Genomic DNA, 19,577 nt, shown 5'->3' with positions numbered 1-19,577 from the left:
AGACAGAAAGTGGATTAGAGGTTACCAGGGGCTGGGGGAAAAAGACTTTCTCTTTGGGATGATAAAAATAAAAAGTTCTGAATAGTGATGTTGTGCAACATTGTGGGATATAGTGAGTGCCACTGAATTGTACACATAAAAATAGTGGAAATTGTAAGCTAGATAGATAGATATAGATATCTCATAATTAAAACAAATAATGTAACATACCAAAACCATGGAACTGTGCCCTCTAAATGGGTGCATTGTATGCTATGTGAATTTTATCTAAATAAATTTTATTTCAATAAGTCTTTTAAATGAGGACACAGAGCTTCAAAAATATAAAGAGGTCTTGGGTTTCCCCTCATTTTTTCTAAACATTATTTTCTATTTTATGCTTCATTTTGAAGGGCTCCTTGCGCTTCATAGAAATTAACTGAAAGAAGAAAAAAAACCCAAACAACTATATCTCCTGCTTTAAAGATGAGGTCATTCAGGGGCACCTGGGTGGCTCAGTCAGTTAAGTGTCTGACTTTGGCTCAGGTCATGATCTCACTGTTCACAAGTCTGAGTCCATATCAGGCTCTGCGCTGACAGCTCAGAGCCTGGAGCCTGCTTCAGATTCGGTTTCCCTATCTGTCCCTCCACCACTTGTGCTCTCTCAAAAATAAATAAAACATTAAAAAAAAAAAGATGGGTTCATTCAGCCAGAGAGGGTTGGTACCTTGTTCAAACTTTTCATAGAGAATGTGGAGGAACAAAAATCTCTCAAGTTGACTTCTCTTCATCTGGTCCTACGTTGCTCCACTTGGTCCTGCAAACACCCTGATACTAGAGTTAGGAACGTGGCTGAAACAGCCCATTCTAAATGTATGCATGCAAATGACACATGTGCATATACTCTTCAGATGTCTAAAATGATTCTATTATCAAAAGTGTACCCCTTTGGGGCGCCTGGGTGACTCAGTCGGTTGAATGTCCTACTCTTGGTTTCAACTCAGGTCAGGCTCCGTGCTGATAGTGAGGAGCCTGCTTGGAATTCTCATTCTGATTCTCTTTCTCTCTCTCTTTCTCTTTCTCTCTCTCCCCCCTTATCTCTCTGCCCCTCCTCTGCTTGCTCTATTAAAATAAATAAATAAACTTAAAAAAAAACATATACCTCTTCTATGAAATGTAAGAATATTCAAAACTAACAAATACATTGGAGAACACAAATTTGTAACTAGAATGGTTTTCTATCCTTGCGAATTTCTTAATGAATATGCTAGCAAGAGGAAATGGGCCCGAAGAAGCATTTAAAATTGAAAAATCTTCAAGACCTTTGCTTCTTTGAGAACTGTATAATCATTTTTCTTTTTTGCTGGGAGTACGTATTTATGTTTATAAACATAAAATCACATTATGCAAATGGTAAGCATCCTCTCTTCTTTAAGAACTTTGCAGCTGCCATAAGAGATTTTTTCACTGAGGGCACTCAGGGCACATCCTTGGTCAGGATATGAACATTGGGTTCCTGCCTTGATGGTCCAGAGGAACACTCCACACCCTGAAGCTCCTGGTGGGGCTGGTTCTAGTCTCTGGGGGAGACAAACGACACAAGAGCCGTCTCTTTCCATGGTAAATAGCAGACTTCAGCATTGGTGGGTATTTATCTTGGATTAAAAGGAATATTTGAGTTTCTGAACCAGGAAAACAGAATTTGCAAGTGGCTCTGATCTTAGGCATCAGTAATAATTCCTTTCAAAATTTTAATACCAACTACTCTTTAGCTCAGAATGTGTTTTGGAAACCCGAGCACATGCTCAGATGCTGGAAAGGAAGAAGGCAGCTGATCTGTCTGCTGACACAGAGACTCAGATCATTAGCGGAGGTGTGACAAGGTCCCAGAAGGCACTGCTAGTGCGGAGGTCTGAAATAATCTGTCAGACCTGTTAGAAGCAAGCCTTTGGCACTGGCCTCTCTCTCTAGGCTGGCTACATTTCTTACACTACAAGGAGCTGGCAAATTTGAGAATAAAACAAAAGGATGTATTATCTATCAACTTTAAGAAGACTCACTTTCTTGCCATACCAAAAAAAAAAGTTCACTGGTGTTGTTAATAATAAAAATACCACAATACCTGTAATATATTAAGTGATTTCTAATTTTTAGAACCAATCTCTTCTCATACATTATTTCCTTTGACATTATAAATTGCCATCCTGTATTTTACCGGTAAGGCAAGTGCCTTAGAAATAGTCAAGTAATTTACCTAAAGCTATATAGCTAGAAATTGGCAAAGGTCTTTCAGTTACAAACTCCAGGCATTTTGCACTATGCCATGCCTTGCTTGTTTCCAATGTGGTGAAAAGACTCCACTCTATCATGTCCCTCTTTATTTTACATTCATCCTGATTGGGGTTCATTGAAGTGTTATAAATTTGGAGTGATGAACTATAAGAACTATGACCTTTAGCACATTCTGGCTATTTGCTTTTTCCAGTGTTTTGTAACAAAAGTGCATTGTCTCCCTCTATAATTAAGATGTTCTTTACCATCAGGAAGAGGATGATGGGTCACTAACTTGATTGGTTACCAGCAAAAAACAAAAACAAAAACAAAAACCGGATACAAGATTAACATAGATGACTTTGAACTTTCTCCTCCATGTCTTAGATAATTTAGTGTGTCTTTTAAATACAAATTAAATACTTATGTAAAACATTTAACAGTACAGAACATTTTTAAAAATCAACATAATACTCCCTGCTTATCCCAAGTCCCAGTGATGCCCATCCCAGGTCATACTATACACACTGTATTGAAACTTGGCATTTTTTTTTTTTTAGCACTATACGTTAGACAGCTCTTGATATGAGCACTTCTAGATCTGTCTCATTCTTTTCAAATAACTGTGCATATAGCACTGCATGTTTGGAGTGTGATTTATTTAAGTAATGCTCTATTGGTAGACATGTAGTTTCAATTATGAAAAGAGCTGAAATGATGTAATAGTTTTAACACTTATGTAAGTGTATCTGTGGGCTAAATTCCCTAAAGCAGAATAAAGACATATATTAAGTTTGATAGATATGTCTAAGTATCTTCCAAATAGTTTTATACCAATTTTTCTTCCTACGAATGGTGCCTAAGAATAATGTTTTACTCACTCAGCAATACTGGGCATTATCAATTTTCTAAACCTTTGTAATGATGTTATATGATTTCTGGTTGCATTTCTATACACTAATAACAAAATAGCAGTAAGAGAAATGAAGAGAACAATTCCATTTATAACTGCCCTCCAAAAGAATGAAATACCCAGCAATAAACTTAAGCAAGGGTGTGAAAGATCTGTATTATGAAAACTATACAACACTGATAAAAGAAATTGAAGATGGCACAAATACATGGAAAGATACCCTGCACTCATGGGCTGGAAGCATTAATATTGTTAAAATGTCCATTCGACCCAAAGCCACCTCTATTAAAATACCAACGGCACTTTTCACAGAATTAGAATAATCTTAAAATTTGCATGGAACCTCAAGAGACCCCAAAATATCCAAAGCAATCTTCAGAAAGGTATCACAGTCTCAGATTTCAAGATATACTACAAAGCTGTAGTAATCAAAACAATATGGAACTGGCACAAAAATAAACACATAGATCAACAGAACAGAATGGAGATCCCAGAAATAAACCCATGCTTACACAGGCAATTAATCTACAACAAATGCGCCAAGAGTATACAACAGGAAAAAGACAGTCTCTTCAGTAAATGGTGCTGGGAAAACTAGACAGCTATTTGCAAAATAAAACTAGATCACTTTCTTATACTATACACAAAAGTTAACTCCAAATGGATTAAGGACCTAAATGTGAGATACAAAACCTTTAAACTCCTAGAAGAAAAGAAGCAGTAAAATTGTTGGCCTTAGCAACAGTTTCTAGATATGTGTCCTCAGGCAAAAAAACATCTGTTGGGACTACAACAAAATAAAAAGCTTTTGCTCAGCAATGGAAACCATCGATAAAACAAAAGAGCAACCTGCTGGATAGAAGATACTTGCAAGTAAAATATCCAAAAAGGGGATGAAGTCCAAATATATAAAGAAGTTACACAACTCAACACCAAAAACCAAATAATCTGATTAAAAATGGGCAGAGGACCAGGGTGCCTGGGTAGCTCAGTTGGTTAAGCAGCTGACTTTGGCTCAGGTCATAATCTCACTGCTTGTGAGTTTGAGCTCTGCATCTGGCTCTGTGCAGACAGCCCAGAGCCCAGAGCCTGCTTCAGATTCTGTGTCTCCCTCTCTCTCTGCCCCTCCTCTCTCTCTCTCTCAAAAAAAAAATTTAAAAAAATTGGCAGAGGACCTGAATAGACATTTTTCCAAAGAAGATACACTGATGGCCAACAGACATACAAAAAGGTGGTCCCTATCACTAATCATCAGAGAAAGCAAACCAAAACCACAACAAAAGATCATCTTATACCTGTAAGAATTCCTACAGGAAATAACAGAATTGGTGAGGATGTAGTGAAAAAGGAACCCTCATGCACTGTTGGCAATGTAAATTTGTGGAGTCACCATGAAAAACGGCATGGAGGTCCCTCAAAAAATTAAAAATAGAACTACCATATGATTACAAACACCATCACTGAGTTATTTACCTAAAGAAAATGAAAGGGGTGAAAAATAGGCACCCCCATGGTTTTTTATGATAGCATTACTTATAACAGTCAGGTATGGAAGCAATCCAAGTGTCTATCCATTGATCAATGGATACAGATGATATAGTGTGTGTACACACACACACACACACACACACACACACACACACACACACACAGTTAAGCAGCCATAAGCAGCATGAGATCCTGCCTTTGTGACAACATGGATGCGTCTACAGGGTATGCTAAGTGAAGTAAGTCAGAGAAACACAAACCCCTTATGATTTCACTTATATATGGAATCCAAAACACAAATGTATAAACAAAGAAACAAAATCAGAAACAGCCTTGGGAAATCCAGAGAACGAACTGATGGTGGCCAGAGGGGAGGTGGAGGCACAAGCAAAATGGGCCAAGGGGAGGAGGAGATAACAGCTTCCAGGTATAGAATGAGTAATTCATGGGAACAAAAGCCACAGCACAGGGAATGCAGCCAATGGCACTGTGATAGGCTGCATGGTGACAGCGGGTGGCCACACTTGCCGTGAGCACAGTATAACGTAGAGACGTGTCCAATCACTACGTTGTCCTCCTGTAGCTAGTGTAACATGGCATCAAGTATAGTTCAACTAAAACCAAAAGATTACACTATTTTATATGGTGATATATTTCTTTAATTAAGTCTGTGGTTCTAATTTATCTAACATTACTGCTTTATTTTCTGATGATGGAAGCTATAAGAAAATAAAACTGTTTAAGAGGTTTGGAAAAAGGGTACAAAGAAGAAAATGAAAATAAAAGCAGTCTGTAGTCATCCTCAGATAACTATTAACTTTTGATGTTAATTTTGAATCTTTTTAAAACTTACATTATGACCATTAACCATATCATTAAATTTTACTTGAAAACATCATTTTAAATAGCTATGTAATTTCATAAATGGAGGTATTTTAACTCAGATTTCCCCTTATTAAGGGGCATTTAGGTTATTTTTGATATTTTTGCTGTGAAATTATTATCATATATATTTTGATATATAAATCTCTGCTTCAGTTTCTGTTCCCTTAGTATAAATTCCCAAGATGCTCTTGGGAGCCAGCGCAATGACAGGGTTCCATGGGTGTCTGTCTGTCAGGACTTGGAAAGCTGTCACGCATTCGCTGGGCTACAGCCTGTGACTGTGCTTTTAATCCCAGCAAATCGACTCCAGAGGGTTCTGTGTTCTCAAGCAGTGTCTCCGATTTACCCCTCCATTCATCCTCCCCCCCGCCCCCAGCTTCGTAGATAGAGTGCGAGACTAAGGACAGGACTCTGAGCCACACTTTGCAGACCTGTACTCCGGTATCACCACTTCGTAGCTGGGCGCCTTGTTTGACACACTACTTGACCTCTCTGTGCCCCAGTTTTCTCGCCTATAAAATGAGGAGAAAAATACTGCCAACCCTACAGGATTATTAGGAGTATTAAATGAATTAGTATACATAACATCCTTCATCACTGCAGGGCATACAGGAAGTGCTATGTTCATACTAGCTATTACTGTTCTTACAGATACATATAAATGCTGAAAAATGACTCCAAGAAAAGACGCCAAGATATTTCAGAGGCAATCTCTGGGTGGTATATAATTATGCGTTTTTGTCTTCATGTTATATTCTCTAAATTTCCTATTTCACAAATGCCAGGGTATTGGAGGAGAATTTTGTTAGATTACTTATTCCCTAACACTGCTTCCAGAATACTTTTCTTTCACCCTTATTAATTTTTAAAAATGTTTTTTTCATTTTTTGAGACGGGGGCAGGATAAGTGGGGAGGGGCAGAAAGAGAGAGGGAGACACAGAATCTGAAGCAGGCTCTAGGCTCTGAGCTGTCAGCACAGAGCCCGACGTGGGGCTTGAACCCATGAACCATGAGATCATGACCTGAGCTGATGTCAGACACTTAACCGACTGAGCCTCCTAGGTGCCCCATTCCTCCTCTTATTAAAGCAAACCAACCAACCAACATCACCAGTCATCTTGGTAAATGAGAAACCATTAGGTCAAAGTCATATGTTAACAGCAGGAGGGCAGAGAGACAGGAGGAGCCATCACGGGTGCAAGACAGCCTACCCCAGACATAGTTTGGGGGAAACAAGTGGAATCTTTTTCTTAAACACTTGAGTTTTCCACTAATGCAAACAAACCCAATCTGACAGAATGGCAGGATAACACATTCACTTAATTATTGGAGGTTTTCTTCCTGTATTTTACCTCTTGTATTCTGGAAAGATACTGAGATCCATTTGTATTACCATCTCCAGGGCTGTTTAAATCCCCAGGCCAAAAACTAAAGCTGGAAAGAGCACACTTGCCTTTCCTGGTTTTGCACCCACAAAGCCAGAGCTCCTTCCAGAGACTGTGGGCCATTCCCAGAAGGCAGTCAGAGGAGGGAGTAAGCGGTGAGGCAGAGGAAGGAAAGACCTAAATGGGCAGGGGATGGTCCCCAGTCTGTTAGTGCCTTTCTGCTGCCTGGCAGTGGTGGGGGGGATGGGCAGGGCCCCAGAGGAAGACAGACAGTGGTGCCCAGCCTCAGGAGAGCAGCCCAGGCCCCACACAGGCAAGTCGAGCAGCAAGATCATGGGTGCCAAGGAGTCTGTGGAGCAGACAATGGGGGATCCCTGGTCACGTGAGAGGCAAGAGGCCTCCCTGTGCAGATCCCACATGAGCCCCAGCTTCTGGTTTTACCCTGGAATGGAGATGTGAGGGGTAGCATCAAATGCTCGGCCTGCCAGGCCAGCTGGGGGTCTGGAGTCAGATCTGTTGTAATTTAAAGAAACAGATATTTCTTGCATAACAGAGATTCATACCCGCTGTCCTATCTTTTCTGAAGTCTGCTACATTATAAATATCAAATCGCTTGTACTGAGCCTTACATGTGGCCCTGGTGGATCTCGAGATCGTAACTGAACACCCCTAATGGAAGGAGCCAGATGCTCGTTCACCTCTATTCATTGCTGTGCGAGGCTGGCTCTTGTTTTTAGGTCCCCGAGGAGCCACCTCGCGCAGATGCGCTCCGTCCTGTGCAGGGAGAGGCAGGCCTTCCCACAGCTGTCCCAGCTCGCGTCCTCCAACCATCTTCATAAAACCCACCTCTTCTGAAGGTTTCCAAGCTCCCCCACCATGAGCAACTAACAGGTTCCAAAGGAAAGGCTCTCTTGAATCATGTGCAACTAAGGGGGCTCGTTTTAACTGCCCGTTAGTTGTCTGAGGCCAGGAGTGTCTGAGAAATGCTGAGCCAGCCTGATCTCAGCCAGCAGGGCGGACCCTGATAACAAGTCAGGGACAAACGCTCAACGGGAGTTGCCGGCAAAATAAGGTTTAAAGCTTCTGACACAGAAGTAAATAATGAGCAGAATATCTGGGTTGTCACTCGGGGACACTGTCTCTTCTCCCCCTCCCCTGCTGTTACTTTTTAAACTTACTTTTTAAACCTTGTCTTGGGTGAACAAAGGCCATCTGCCCTCTCCCTTGTCCCCGTGGGGTACAGATGTTTCTTTTCTACAAATCTTTCATGTTGGGGGGGATACTTGCACGAGGACTGGACTCAAGCCAGCACCCAGCAGCTCTGGCTGACCCACCGTGATGGTGACTGTGGTCCATGAAACCACAGCGGTCCCCGAGGAGAAGGAACTTATTGGAAGCAGGACCACAGAGTGATGGGGCTGTAATCTGGAAAGACAGACGAACTCCTAATTGGTGAAAGCATTGTGGAGGTCACTAGAACAAGACACATGACTAAAACAGTTACGCCAATTACTAAAAATTATATTCAGAAACAATGAGAAGATTTTGAAGTCCCTTTTTGACGTTTTGATTCCTACGTGTAAAAATTACAGTGACAACATATTGGGTCTGGCGGAACATTTTACTAACCTCTAAAATTTGAGCAGTTTGTGACTTCTGTGGGGCCACATTCTGGCCAAATAAAACATTCACTCCAGCTCTGTTTGGCATATACTGTAAATAAGTATTGATTTGACAGGCGCAAAAACACAAATCTTAAGATGTGCTTAAGCTCCAAATTTTACAAAAGACTTTGCTAGGATTATATTTCCTAGTTCTCACAGGAAATGCAGCAAGGCCCTTGCGAGTCTGTCTTTACTGCTATGACAACTCATTTATCTGAATTACTTGGGGATGCTGTTTGTAAATATGACGTTATCTGAATGTTAGATCTCACATTATTTAAATGCTGAAATTTCTGCAGCTGAGTTACTTTGTATGGATTATTCTGATTTTAAATAGAAGGCTTAAAATATAATTTTACCATTTCTTGATGATTCAAGGCCATCATTATTGCAACCAGTGGTGATGCTGGGATCTATACACAGCTGTTCTTTGGGACCACTGACGTCTGCTGGCCTATCTTCCTCGGGACCAGGGACGCCAAGCTGGTCAGAGCAGGCTGCTGGGCTCCCCTCTCCCGGTGCATATTTCCAGCTGAGAAGTACTCAGAGGCCCCCTGGGCTCAGGGGCCATACCAAAACCCATCCAAAGGGGAGTGAACATTCCTTCCCACTCAGGTTTTACTCATGACCCCTTCAGCCCATAAACTATCTCACATGTTAAGAGACCAAAGTGCAAGCTCATGAATCTACAGTCAATAAATATTTATTGGGAATAAGGCATGCATATCTTATGGCCCCTGGTTCAGAGCACAGTGAAGCTTCTCTATAAATGTTGACTGAAGAAGTGTGTGTGTGTGTGTGAGACAGACAGACACACAAACACATACTAGCAATTTCAATAAAACAGTGTCAAATTTAATGATGGTGGCATAAAAGCACTTAGGGGTGAATATAATTTTTAAGAAGAGTATTTCTACATTATCACAGTGTTTCAATGAAACATGAAGTTTGCATATGTGTGCATGTCCCTTTACACAAATCAAAGATCCCAACATTATTTTTGTTTCTAACTCCAAAAGAAAATGAAGAAAAAACATTGGGTAGCCTCAAAAATAGGTATTTTCATGTCTTTAAAAGAATCACAGTGCAGTTAGTAAACCTCAGAAATCACATGTGTCTCTTTCCAACCTCCAGATAGGTTGAGAAATCCAGAAGTATTAGTCCAGGAAGAAAAGTTCTATATTTCTGCTAGTGCTTACAACTTTGGATCGTTCTTATATTAAAAAAATGTTCTTCCTCAAATACACCTGGATTAAAGGGACTTTTTCTGTTCTTTTGACAAACAACACTCTAGTCAGTTTCTTAAAGACATTATTAAGCTATCTCTTAACACAGCAGTCAGCTTCGCCCAACTGCCAGTAACTGGGCTAGAAATTTTTTTTTATATGAGTGAGATATGGTCTTTGCTGGAAGATCAAAATGAGTCAGCTATGGTTGGAGTGCACAAGGAGCTGAAAATAGAGAGCAGGAAGGTGGATGCATTCACGAGAAACTATGATAAATGTGGAACGTGCAATGACAAACCCATGCTCAAGGCTCAGTGATAGAAGAGCAAATGGTGATCTTGACTTTGAGCAGTTCTGTGTTTGTTCTCAGGGTTAGCACAAGCCCAGCAAGGTCCATCTACGTCAGTCATCTGTGGTCAAGAGACCCTTGAAAGTCAGGGGAAGACACACGTGAACGCCCAGGAGGCAGGCACCCAGTCATTCCTGCCATAAAGATTTCACACCCATTACTTACTTTCCTTCTGTAGGACTGTGAGAGAACAGAAAATATATATATTGGTCTGTGCCCACTTCCTGGCAGGCAGCTTCTAAAATCCTTACAAATTCCCAAGTAACATGAACCCTAGACGCATCTCTTATTCTCTTGATATTTGTCTTTGACCCCCTCCTGATTCCTAAAACCCTTGTAAATGCCTAAGTGACAAGAGCACTAGTCTTTTGTTCCAAAGTGGCGACTCTGGGTGGGCTCCTGGAGGGGGGCTGGCCTCCAGAAAGATCAAGACGCTGGAAGATCAGACGCTGAAGTTCAGGGGAGTTCAGACTATATTGGGAGGACAGCCTGCATCTGATCCAAGGCCCCTTTTAAATTAGTTTACAGGGACACCTGGGTCGCTCAGTCAGTTAAGCGTCTGACTCTTGATTTCAGCTCAGGTCATGATGTCACTGTTGGTGAAGACTGAGTCCCGCGAGGGGCTCTGTGTAGACACTGAGGAATCTGCTTGGGATGCTCTCGCTCTCTGCCCCTACCCCACTTCCGCTCTGGCTCTCAGAATAGAGAAACTTAAAAAATTAGTTTACAAATTGATATACCAAAAGTGCATTGCTTTGTGATTTTTAGACACTAAGGTATAGAAGCACCCTAAGAACTGGATGTTTTGAGAGTCAGAGATTGTCATTTTGTCTCAGCCAGCAGCAGCTTTCTAGAATGCAGTTACCTCTTACTCATTGCTCAGCACTGTATACATCTATCAACCTCAGAATAGTCCAGCCATCAACTGCTGACAATTGGAACGAACCACCACCAGTGAGGCTTACGTTCCTTTGCTCTCTTCAAATACAAGAAACCCCAAGAATCATTAAGATGCTTTGAGCCCCTGAACACAAGGCAGGATGGTCATTTCCCAGCCAGGCCGAAAGCTCTGAATTCTCTGACTCTCTTGCGAAAGCTTGTTCTACAAACCTGAGCAGAAGGTGGAGGCGAAGTTCTGGAGGGCGGAGTCCACCTCTTCCACGCTGGGCAGAGCCAGCAGGCGGGGCAGGAGGCTTTCCAGGGACTGCAGGAACAGCCTGGCGCTGTGCTGGTCCGCCTCCTGGTTCTTCAGCAGTTTCAGGGACAGAGCGGCAGTCCGCAGGGACCTGTGACCCAGGCAGTCCCGAGGGGTCTGCTCTTCGTCGGCCAGGGAGCCGTTGTCTGACCCGATGTCCGACACATCGGACCTGCCCGAGTCCTTCTCTGCTGCCATCGAGTACTGATCGCAGGAGTCGAACTCCGTCCGTGAGAGGTCCTGGTCATCTACACTGAAATTGCTCTCGCTGTACCGGGAGCCGTAGGACCTCATCCTGCAGTCCACCGACAGGAAGTTCGTTATGTCGGGGTAAGCAACCGTGTGGCTCCTCTGGACCACGTCTGGCTGGTCGACCGCTTCGGGCTCTGGCACTTTGCTCAGTGTCTCCTTGCTCTCTGGCTGGGCCGGCGACTTGAGGCTGTGCTTGTGGTTGTCGGAGCGGTCCTCGGGCGTGGTCTGGCCCAGCTCGCCCTCCAGGGTGGTCTGGCCCGTGTCCGTGGTCACACTGATGCTGATGTCGGGACTCCTCTCGTTCCCCGCCTCCCACGGCGTGTGCTCCGAGGACAGGACGCGCCGCTGCCAGCGGAAGTCGGCCTCGTTGATCTCCATGGAGTCCCGGCTCCACTCGGCCCCATCCTTGAGCTCCTCCAGGCGCAGGAGCAGCAGCTGCACTTGGCCTTCGCTCAAGCCCTTGCCCTGGCTCAGCTCATCCAAGGCCCCGAGCAAGGTGCAGACGCAGGACACAGCTGCATAGCAAGCCTCGATGCCACCCTTGATGCACGCTTCTGTCATGCCGTCCATGATTCTAGGGGTTCAAGGGGGAAAATAACATGGGCATCGGAAACATGGGAGAATGCTCCGGAATGAATATGGCGTGTGAGTCTGGCGAACAGGACACATTATTCAAAACAGATCCTCTGCTCTACGTGAAATGACACGGTCTGGGCACAAAGGAAAATGAAACAAACATGCTCAGGCTGGCAGAGGACACACTCCAGGTAAAGCGGCCCACCTTGAATCACATGCCTCTTGGTTGGCTGGTTTATCTGGAGTCACACAAAAGTCCCTGAGGGGAGTTTGTAATCTCAAGGACAGGCACTGCATAATCTCGCTTTTGGATAATGTTCGTTTTTTTCAAAAAGCACAGTTATAATGGCTACATAATAATGAGGACACCCTCTATTAAATAAGTGTATTCCTGAACAGATGCAGGTGAATAAAACTACTGCAAATCAGATGATGGTCAGTTTTCTAGGGGAGCTACAAATAGGAATTTCACAGCTATAGCTGGAATTCAAAATGTTTTCCCCCAATGTAACCCCAATGAATAACTTCTGCACATTTCATTTTGTTCACTGCGTTTTAAGTCAGCATGACAACATGGAAAGTTACAAGATTATACTAAATTGAGAGACGATGTCTCATATGGCTTGTGGGAACATTATTAAACAGTAACATTCCACATAAGGAATTTCAGGGACTTCAAAACAAGGTCAAGTGTATTCAGAGAAGCATCACTTGCCAAGCAGTAGTAGATGGAAAAGGGGAATGTATCATACAGTTTGAGAAGATCCAGATGAGACTTTCTTTTTGAAATTGATCTTTTTCTGGATTCTTGTTCAGTGGAGCTGGGTCCTGCCAAATCACAGAGGCGCTGTGGGCTCCCAAGTAGCTTTAAGAAAAAGGGGGGGGGGGCGGTTAACAGTAAAGTATCATCAAAAAGCACAAGGCTTTAAAATTGTGAGTTCGAGGAAACACGTACTTTATTGATTGATACACTCTAAAAAAACCTACAATTATTTGAAACTACAAATCTTAAAACTGATCTAAGTATCCATCTTATCACAGGGTACGCATAGGGTTCTCCGGTCCTCAGTTCAGGACTGGCTTAGAGCAAATTCTCTAAGGGGTTGTTTCAAAAACTTGTAGCACAGAACAATAAAGCACTCGTATCTATGGTCTTTAGTGAGGATGGCTTCTAATGTAACTTCCCTCTACTCTCTTTGTCTTTCTTGGCTATCAGAGTTGGCTAGTTGCAAAAACTGGATTGATCAAGCATACATAGAACATTCTCCAGGACAGATCATACTTTAGGGCACAGCACAAGTCTTAAATTTAAGAAAACTGAAATCATATCAGGAGTCTTTTCTGACTACACCTGGCATGAAACTAGAAATTAATTACATGAAGAAAACTAGAAAATTCACACAAGTATATGAATTTTAAACAACATGCTATCAAACAACTAATCGGTCAAAGAAGAAATCAAAAGAGAAATTAAAAAAAATTGAGACAAACAAAAATGGAAATATAACATCTCCAAATTTATGGGATGCAGAAAAAGCCATTTCAAGAGAAAAATTTAAAGCAGTAAATGCCTACCTCAAAAAATAAGAAAAGTCTCAAACAAATAATGTAATGTTACACTTTAAGGAACTAGAAAAAGAACAGGTGAAGCTGAAAGTTAGTAGAAGGAAGTAAATAAGAAAGGTTACAGCAGAAATAAGTGAAATAGAGACTAAAAAACAATAGAAAAGATAAAAGAAACTAAGAGTTGGTTCTTTGGAGAGATAAAATTGACACACCCTTACTAGACTCACCAGGAAAAAAAAAACTGTAAGATTTAAATAAAATCAGAAATGAAAGAGGAGGTATTACAGCTGATACCACAGAAATACAAAAGACCCCAAGAAACTCCTATAGACAATTATATCCAACAAATTGGAGAGCCTAGAATAAAAGAATACATTTCTAGAAACACACAACTGACCAAGACTGAATTGTGAAGAAATACAGTATCTGAATAGACCAATTACTGGTAAGGAGATTGAATCAGTAATCCAAAACCTCCCAACTAACAAAAGTCCAAGACCAGATGACTAAACCAGTGAATTCAAGGAAACATTCAAAGAATTAATATCAATCCTTCTCAAACTCTTCCAAAAAAACAGAAAAGTAGGGGACTCTTAAAAATTTTTTTTTAGTGTATATGTATTTTTGAGAGAACATAAGCAGGAGAGGAGCATGGAGAGAACACAGCACAGAATCTGAAGCAGGCTCCAGGCTCTGAGCCGTCAGCACATAGCCCAATGCGGGACTCAAAATCACCAGCCATGAGATCATGACCCTTGGTGAAGTCAGATGCTTAGCTGACTAAGCCACCCAGGCTCCCCAGGAGGGGACTCTTTCAAACTCATTTTATAAGGATATCATTATCCTGATACTAAAACTTGACAAGGACACCACAAGAAGAGAAAATTATAGGCCAATATGTCTAATGAACATAGATGCAAAAATTCTCAATAAAATGTGATCAAACTAAATTCAACAATGTATTAAAAGGATCACACACCATACTCAAATAGGACTTATTCTAGGGATGCAAAGATGGTTCAAGTGACTGAACCACAAGTTAGTCATGCAATTCACAACATTAACAAAATGAAGGACAAAATGAAAAGATAGTTTCAACTGATGCAGCAAAAGCATTTGACAAAATTGCACACTCACTTATGATAAAAACTCTCAAAAAGGTGGGTGGAGAGGAAATGTATCTCAACCTAATAAAGGCCATACATTACAAACAGCATCCTATTCAATAGTAAGAAGCTGAAAGGTTTTCCTCCAAGATCAGGAACAAGACAAGGATGCTAATCTTCCCACTTTTATACAACGTAGTATTGTCAGTCCTAGCTGCAGAAATCAGGCAAGAAAAAGGAATAAAAGGGATCCAAACTGGAAAGGAAGCAGTAAAACTGTCACTATTTGCAGATGGCATGATAGTATATATAGAAAACCCTAGAGACTTTCAAAAAACTGTTAGAACAAATGAATTCAGTTAGCTTGCAGGATACAAAATCAGCATATAAAAATCTGTTGCATTTCCATACACTAACGAAGTATCAGAAAGAGAAATCAAGAAAATAATCTTATTTACAAAGAATCAAAAATAATGAAATGCCTAGGAATTAATTTAATTGAAGAGAGGAAAGACTGGTATACTGAAAACTACAAGGTATTAATAAAATAAATTGAAGATGACACAAATAAATGGAAAGATATTCTGTATCAATGGATTAAAAGAACTAATATTATTAACATGTCTTTACTACCCAAAGCAATCTACAGATTCAATGCAATCTCCACTAAATTTCCAATGGTATTTTTCACAGAAATAGAACAAACAATTCTGAAATTTGTATGGACCCACAGAATACCTGGAATGGCCAAAGCAACCTTGAGAAAGAAGAACAAAGCAGGAGGCATCACACTCCCTGATTTCAAACTATATTAAAACACTACAGTAATTAAAACATTATGGTTATGTGTTTTCTTCTAAGAGTTTTGTGAACTCTAAGAAGAAACTCTAAGAGTTTTCATAAAACTTTTAGAAGAAAACACAGGCAGTAATCCCCTTGACATGAGTCATGAGAAGATTTTTAAAATCTGACACAAATTTAAAAAAAACAAAAGCAAAAATAATCACTTTTTCTTCTGCACAGCAAAGGAAACCATCGACTAGATGAAAGGCCACATACTGAAAGTATTTGCAAGTCATGTGTCTGATAAGCTGATAAGAGGTTAATATCCAAAATATAGAAAGAACTCATATAATTCAATTTTTATTGACAAAAAACAAAACAATCCAATTTTAAAACTGGGCAAAGGACTTGAGTAGCCATTTTTCCAAAGAAGACATACAGATGGCCAATGGATACATGAAAAGATGTTCAACATCAATAATCATCTGGGAAATGCAAATCAAAACCTCAATGAGATATTACCTCATACCTGTCAGAATGGCTATTATCAAAAAGACTAGGGGTGCCTAGGTGGCTCAATCAGTTAAGTAACTGAATCTTGGTTTTGGCTCAGGTCATGACCTCATGGTTCACCAGATTCAAGCCCCACATTGGGCTCTGTACTGATAGCATGGAGCCTGCTTGGGATTTTCTCTCTTCCCATCTCTCTCTGCCTCTCTCCCACTCATGTGTGTGTTCTCTCACTCAGTAAGTAAACTTAAAAACAAAAGGCTAGAAAAAACAAGTGTTGGCAGGGATGTGGAGAAAAAAGAATCCTTGAGCATAGCTGGTGGGAATGTAAATTGGTGCGGCCACTATGATAAACAATATGGAGGTTTCTCAAAAAATTAAAAAAGACTGTCATATAATCCATCAATTCCACTTCTGGATATTTATCTGAAGAAAATGAAAACACAGAGTCAAAAAAGATACATGTACCTCCATGGTCATTGCATCATTATTTACAATAGCCAAAATATGCAAACAGCCTAAATATCTCTCAATGGATAAGCGGATAAAGAAGATGTGGCATACCACACACACACACACACACACACACACACACACACACACACACACACACACAAAGGAATACTACTCAGCTATTAAAAAAAATGAAATCTTGCCATTTGTGACAATGTGGATGAAGCTAGAGGGTATTGCTAAGTGAAATAAGTCAGACAAAGACAAATACTGTCTTATAGAGACAAATCTCTTTTATAGGTAGGATCTTAAAAAAAACAAAAATAAACAAAAGATCAAGCTCATAGGTATAGAAACTTGATGGGTTGACAGAGGTGAAGGATGGGGAGATGGAAAAAATGGTTGAAGGGGGTCAAAAGGTAGAAAGATAAAACAACTTTTTTAAAAATTAAAACACATGTGTTGAGAATATTCCTCTTTCTATTCTTTGGAAAAGTTTATGTATTCTTGGAATTATCCATTCCTTAACTGTTGGTGTAACTTATTTTTAAAGTCGTATGGGGCCAGGTTTTTTTTTTTATGGAAATATTTTTAACTACTGATTCAATTTTTTAAAAGTTTCTAGAACCATTTAGGACCTCAATTTCTCAGCTTGTTAAAGTCTGTGTTATATCTTTTCTTTTTTTCATGAATATAATTTATTGTCAAATTGGCTTACATACAACACCCAATGCTCATCCCAACAAGTTGTCTCCTCAATGCCCATTACCCATTTTCCCTCTTTCCCATCCCCCCCAACCACATTTAGTCTCTCTGTATTTAAGAATCTCTTGTGGTTTGCCTCCCTCCCTCTCTGTTTGTATCTATTTTTCCCCCCTTCCCTTCCTCCATGGTCTTCTGTTCAGTTCTTAAGATCCACATATGAGTGAAAATATACATCTATCCTTTTCTGACTGACTTATTTCACCTAGCATAATACCTTCCATTTCTATCCACGTTGCTGCAAATGGCGTGATTTCATTCTTTCTCATTACCAAGTAGTATTCCATTGTATATATAAACCAAATCTTCTTGATCCATTCATCAGTTGATGGACATTTAGGCTGTTTCCATGATTTGACTATTGTTGAAAGTGCTGCTATGAACATTGGGGTACATGTGCCCCTCTGCATCAGTGCTATGTATTCCCTGGGAAAATTTTTACAAGTGCTATTGCTGGGTCACAGGGTAGCTCTATTTTTTAATTTTTTGAAGAACCTCCACACTGTTTTCTAGAAGGTTGTGTTATTTTCTAGGGATTTATCTATTTTATCTAAGTTTTCAAATTTACTGGCCTTAGTGGCCTTAATACCTTAATTTCTTTAATGTTTTTAATATCTATAGTTCCATGTGTGCTTTCATTCTATTCAGTTGTTTTTACCTATTCTGGAATTTTGTGATTGCTGTTATCAAAAGTTTTTCAATTCCCTTAGTTTTTTTAGAGCCCTGAAATTTTTCGCTTTACTGATCTACAATTTTGCTTTCTATGACATTATTTCCTGCTTTTATCCTTATGTTTCCTCTTTTCTACTTTCTTTGAATTAAATCTGCTCTTCTTTTCCCAACTATCTAACTTGGAGAATTAGACTATTAATTTTAGACTTCCTATTTTTTTAATATAAGTATTTTAACCTATCAATATCCTTGAACATACTGCTTTGACTACATCCTACAAGTTTTCACACACTGAATTTACTGTTCAGTTCTAATTACCATTCCCATGTATTAGAGGTCTTTATAGAAAATTTTATTTTCTATTCCATTGGTCTATGTGTCTGTTTTTGTGCCATTACCATACTGTCTTGATGATGACAACTTTGTAGTAGAGGCTAAAGTCTGGGATTGTGATGCTTCCTGTTTTGGTTTTCTTCTTCAATATTACTTTGGCTATTTGGGGTCTTTTGTGGTTCCATACGAATTTGAGGATAGTTTGTTCTAGCTTTGAGAAGAATGTTGGTGTAATTTTGATGGGGATTGCATTGAATGTAGAGATTGCTTTGGGTATTAATGACATTTTCACAATGTTTATTCTTCTGATCCATGAACAGGGAATGTTTTTCCATTTCTTGGTGTCTTCTTCAATCTCTTTCATAAGTTTTCTATAGTTTTCATCATATAGGTCTTTTACATCCTTGGTTAGGGTTACTCCTAGGTATTTTATGGTTTTTCATGCAATTGTGAATGGGATCAGTTTCTTGATTTCTCTTTCCGCTCCATCATTTTTGGTGTATAGGAATGCAACTGATTTCTGTACATTGATTTTGTACCCTGCAACTTTACTGAATTCATGGATCAGTTCTACAAGGCTTCTGGTGGAGTCTGCTGGGTTTTCCATGCAGACTATCATGTCATCTGTGAAAAGTGAAAGTTTGACTTCTTTGCCAATTCTGATGCCTTTTATTTCCTTTTGTAGTCTGATCGTTGATGCTAGGACTTCCAGCACTATGTTAAACAACAGTGGTGAGAGTGGACACCCCTGCCGACAAATGTACGGCCAATTAATTTTAGACAAAGCAGGAAAGAGTATCCGATGGAAAAAAGACTGCCTCTTTAGCTGGTGGTGCTGAGAGAACTGTACAGCAACATGCAGAAGAATGAAACTAGACCACTTTCTTACACCATACACAAAAATTAACTCGAAATGGCTTAAGGATCTGAATGTGAGACAGAAAACCATCAAAACCCTCGAGGAGAAAGTAGTAAAAAACCTCCGAGACCTCAACCGCAGCAATTTCCTACTCAACACATCCCCAAAGGCAAGGGAAATGAAAGAAAAACTGAACTCTTGGGACTTCATCAAGATAAAAAGCTTCTGCACTGCAAAGGACACAATCAAGAAAACTAATAGGCAACCAACAGGATGGGAAAAGACAGTTGCAAATGACATATCAGATAAAGGGCTAGTATCCAAAATCTACAAGGCACTCACCAAACTT

General features: G+C 40.2%; 1 protein-coding gene across 1 annotated transcript in view; it reads right to left on the bottom strand.

Annotated features, from left to right (window-relative positions):
• Nucleotides 1-19,577, bottom strand: part of ARFGEF3 (ARFGEF family member 3) — a 177,319-nt gene that overhangs the window by 55,943 nt on the left and 101,799 nt on the right. The window contains exons 12-13 of the mRNA XM_029943237.1: nt 12,937-13,049; nt 11,272-12,182 (exon numbers count right to left, since the gene is read on the bottom strand). Of these exons, the coding sequence (XP_029799097.1) occupies nt 11,272-12,182; nt 12,937-13,049 (1,024 nt within the window). The remainder of the gene's footprint in view (nt 1-11,271; nt 12,183-12,936; nt 13,050-19,577) is intronic.

The sequence above is a fragment of the Suricata suricatta genome, chromosome 7, assembly GCF_006229205.1.
Source record: "Suricata suricatta isolate VVHF042 chromosome 7, meerkat_22Aug2017_6uvM2_HiC, whole genome shotgun sequence".
Classification (NCBI taxonomy): Eukaryota; Metazoa; Chordata; class Mammalia; order Carnivora; family Herpestidae; genus Suricata; species Suricata suricatta.
Note: the sequence above shows the minus strand (reverse complement) of the source record. Positions and strands in the feature narration are given on the sequence as shown.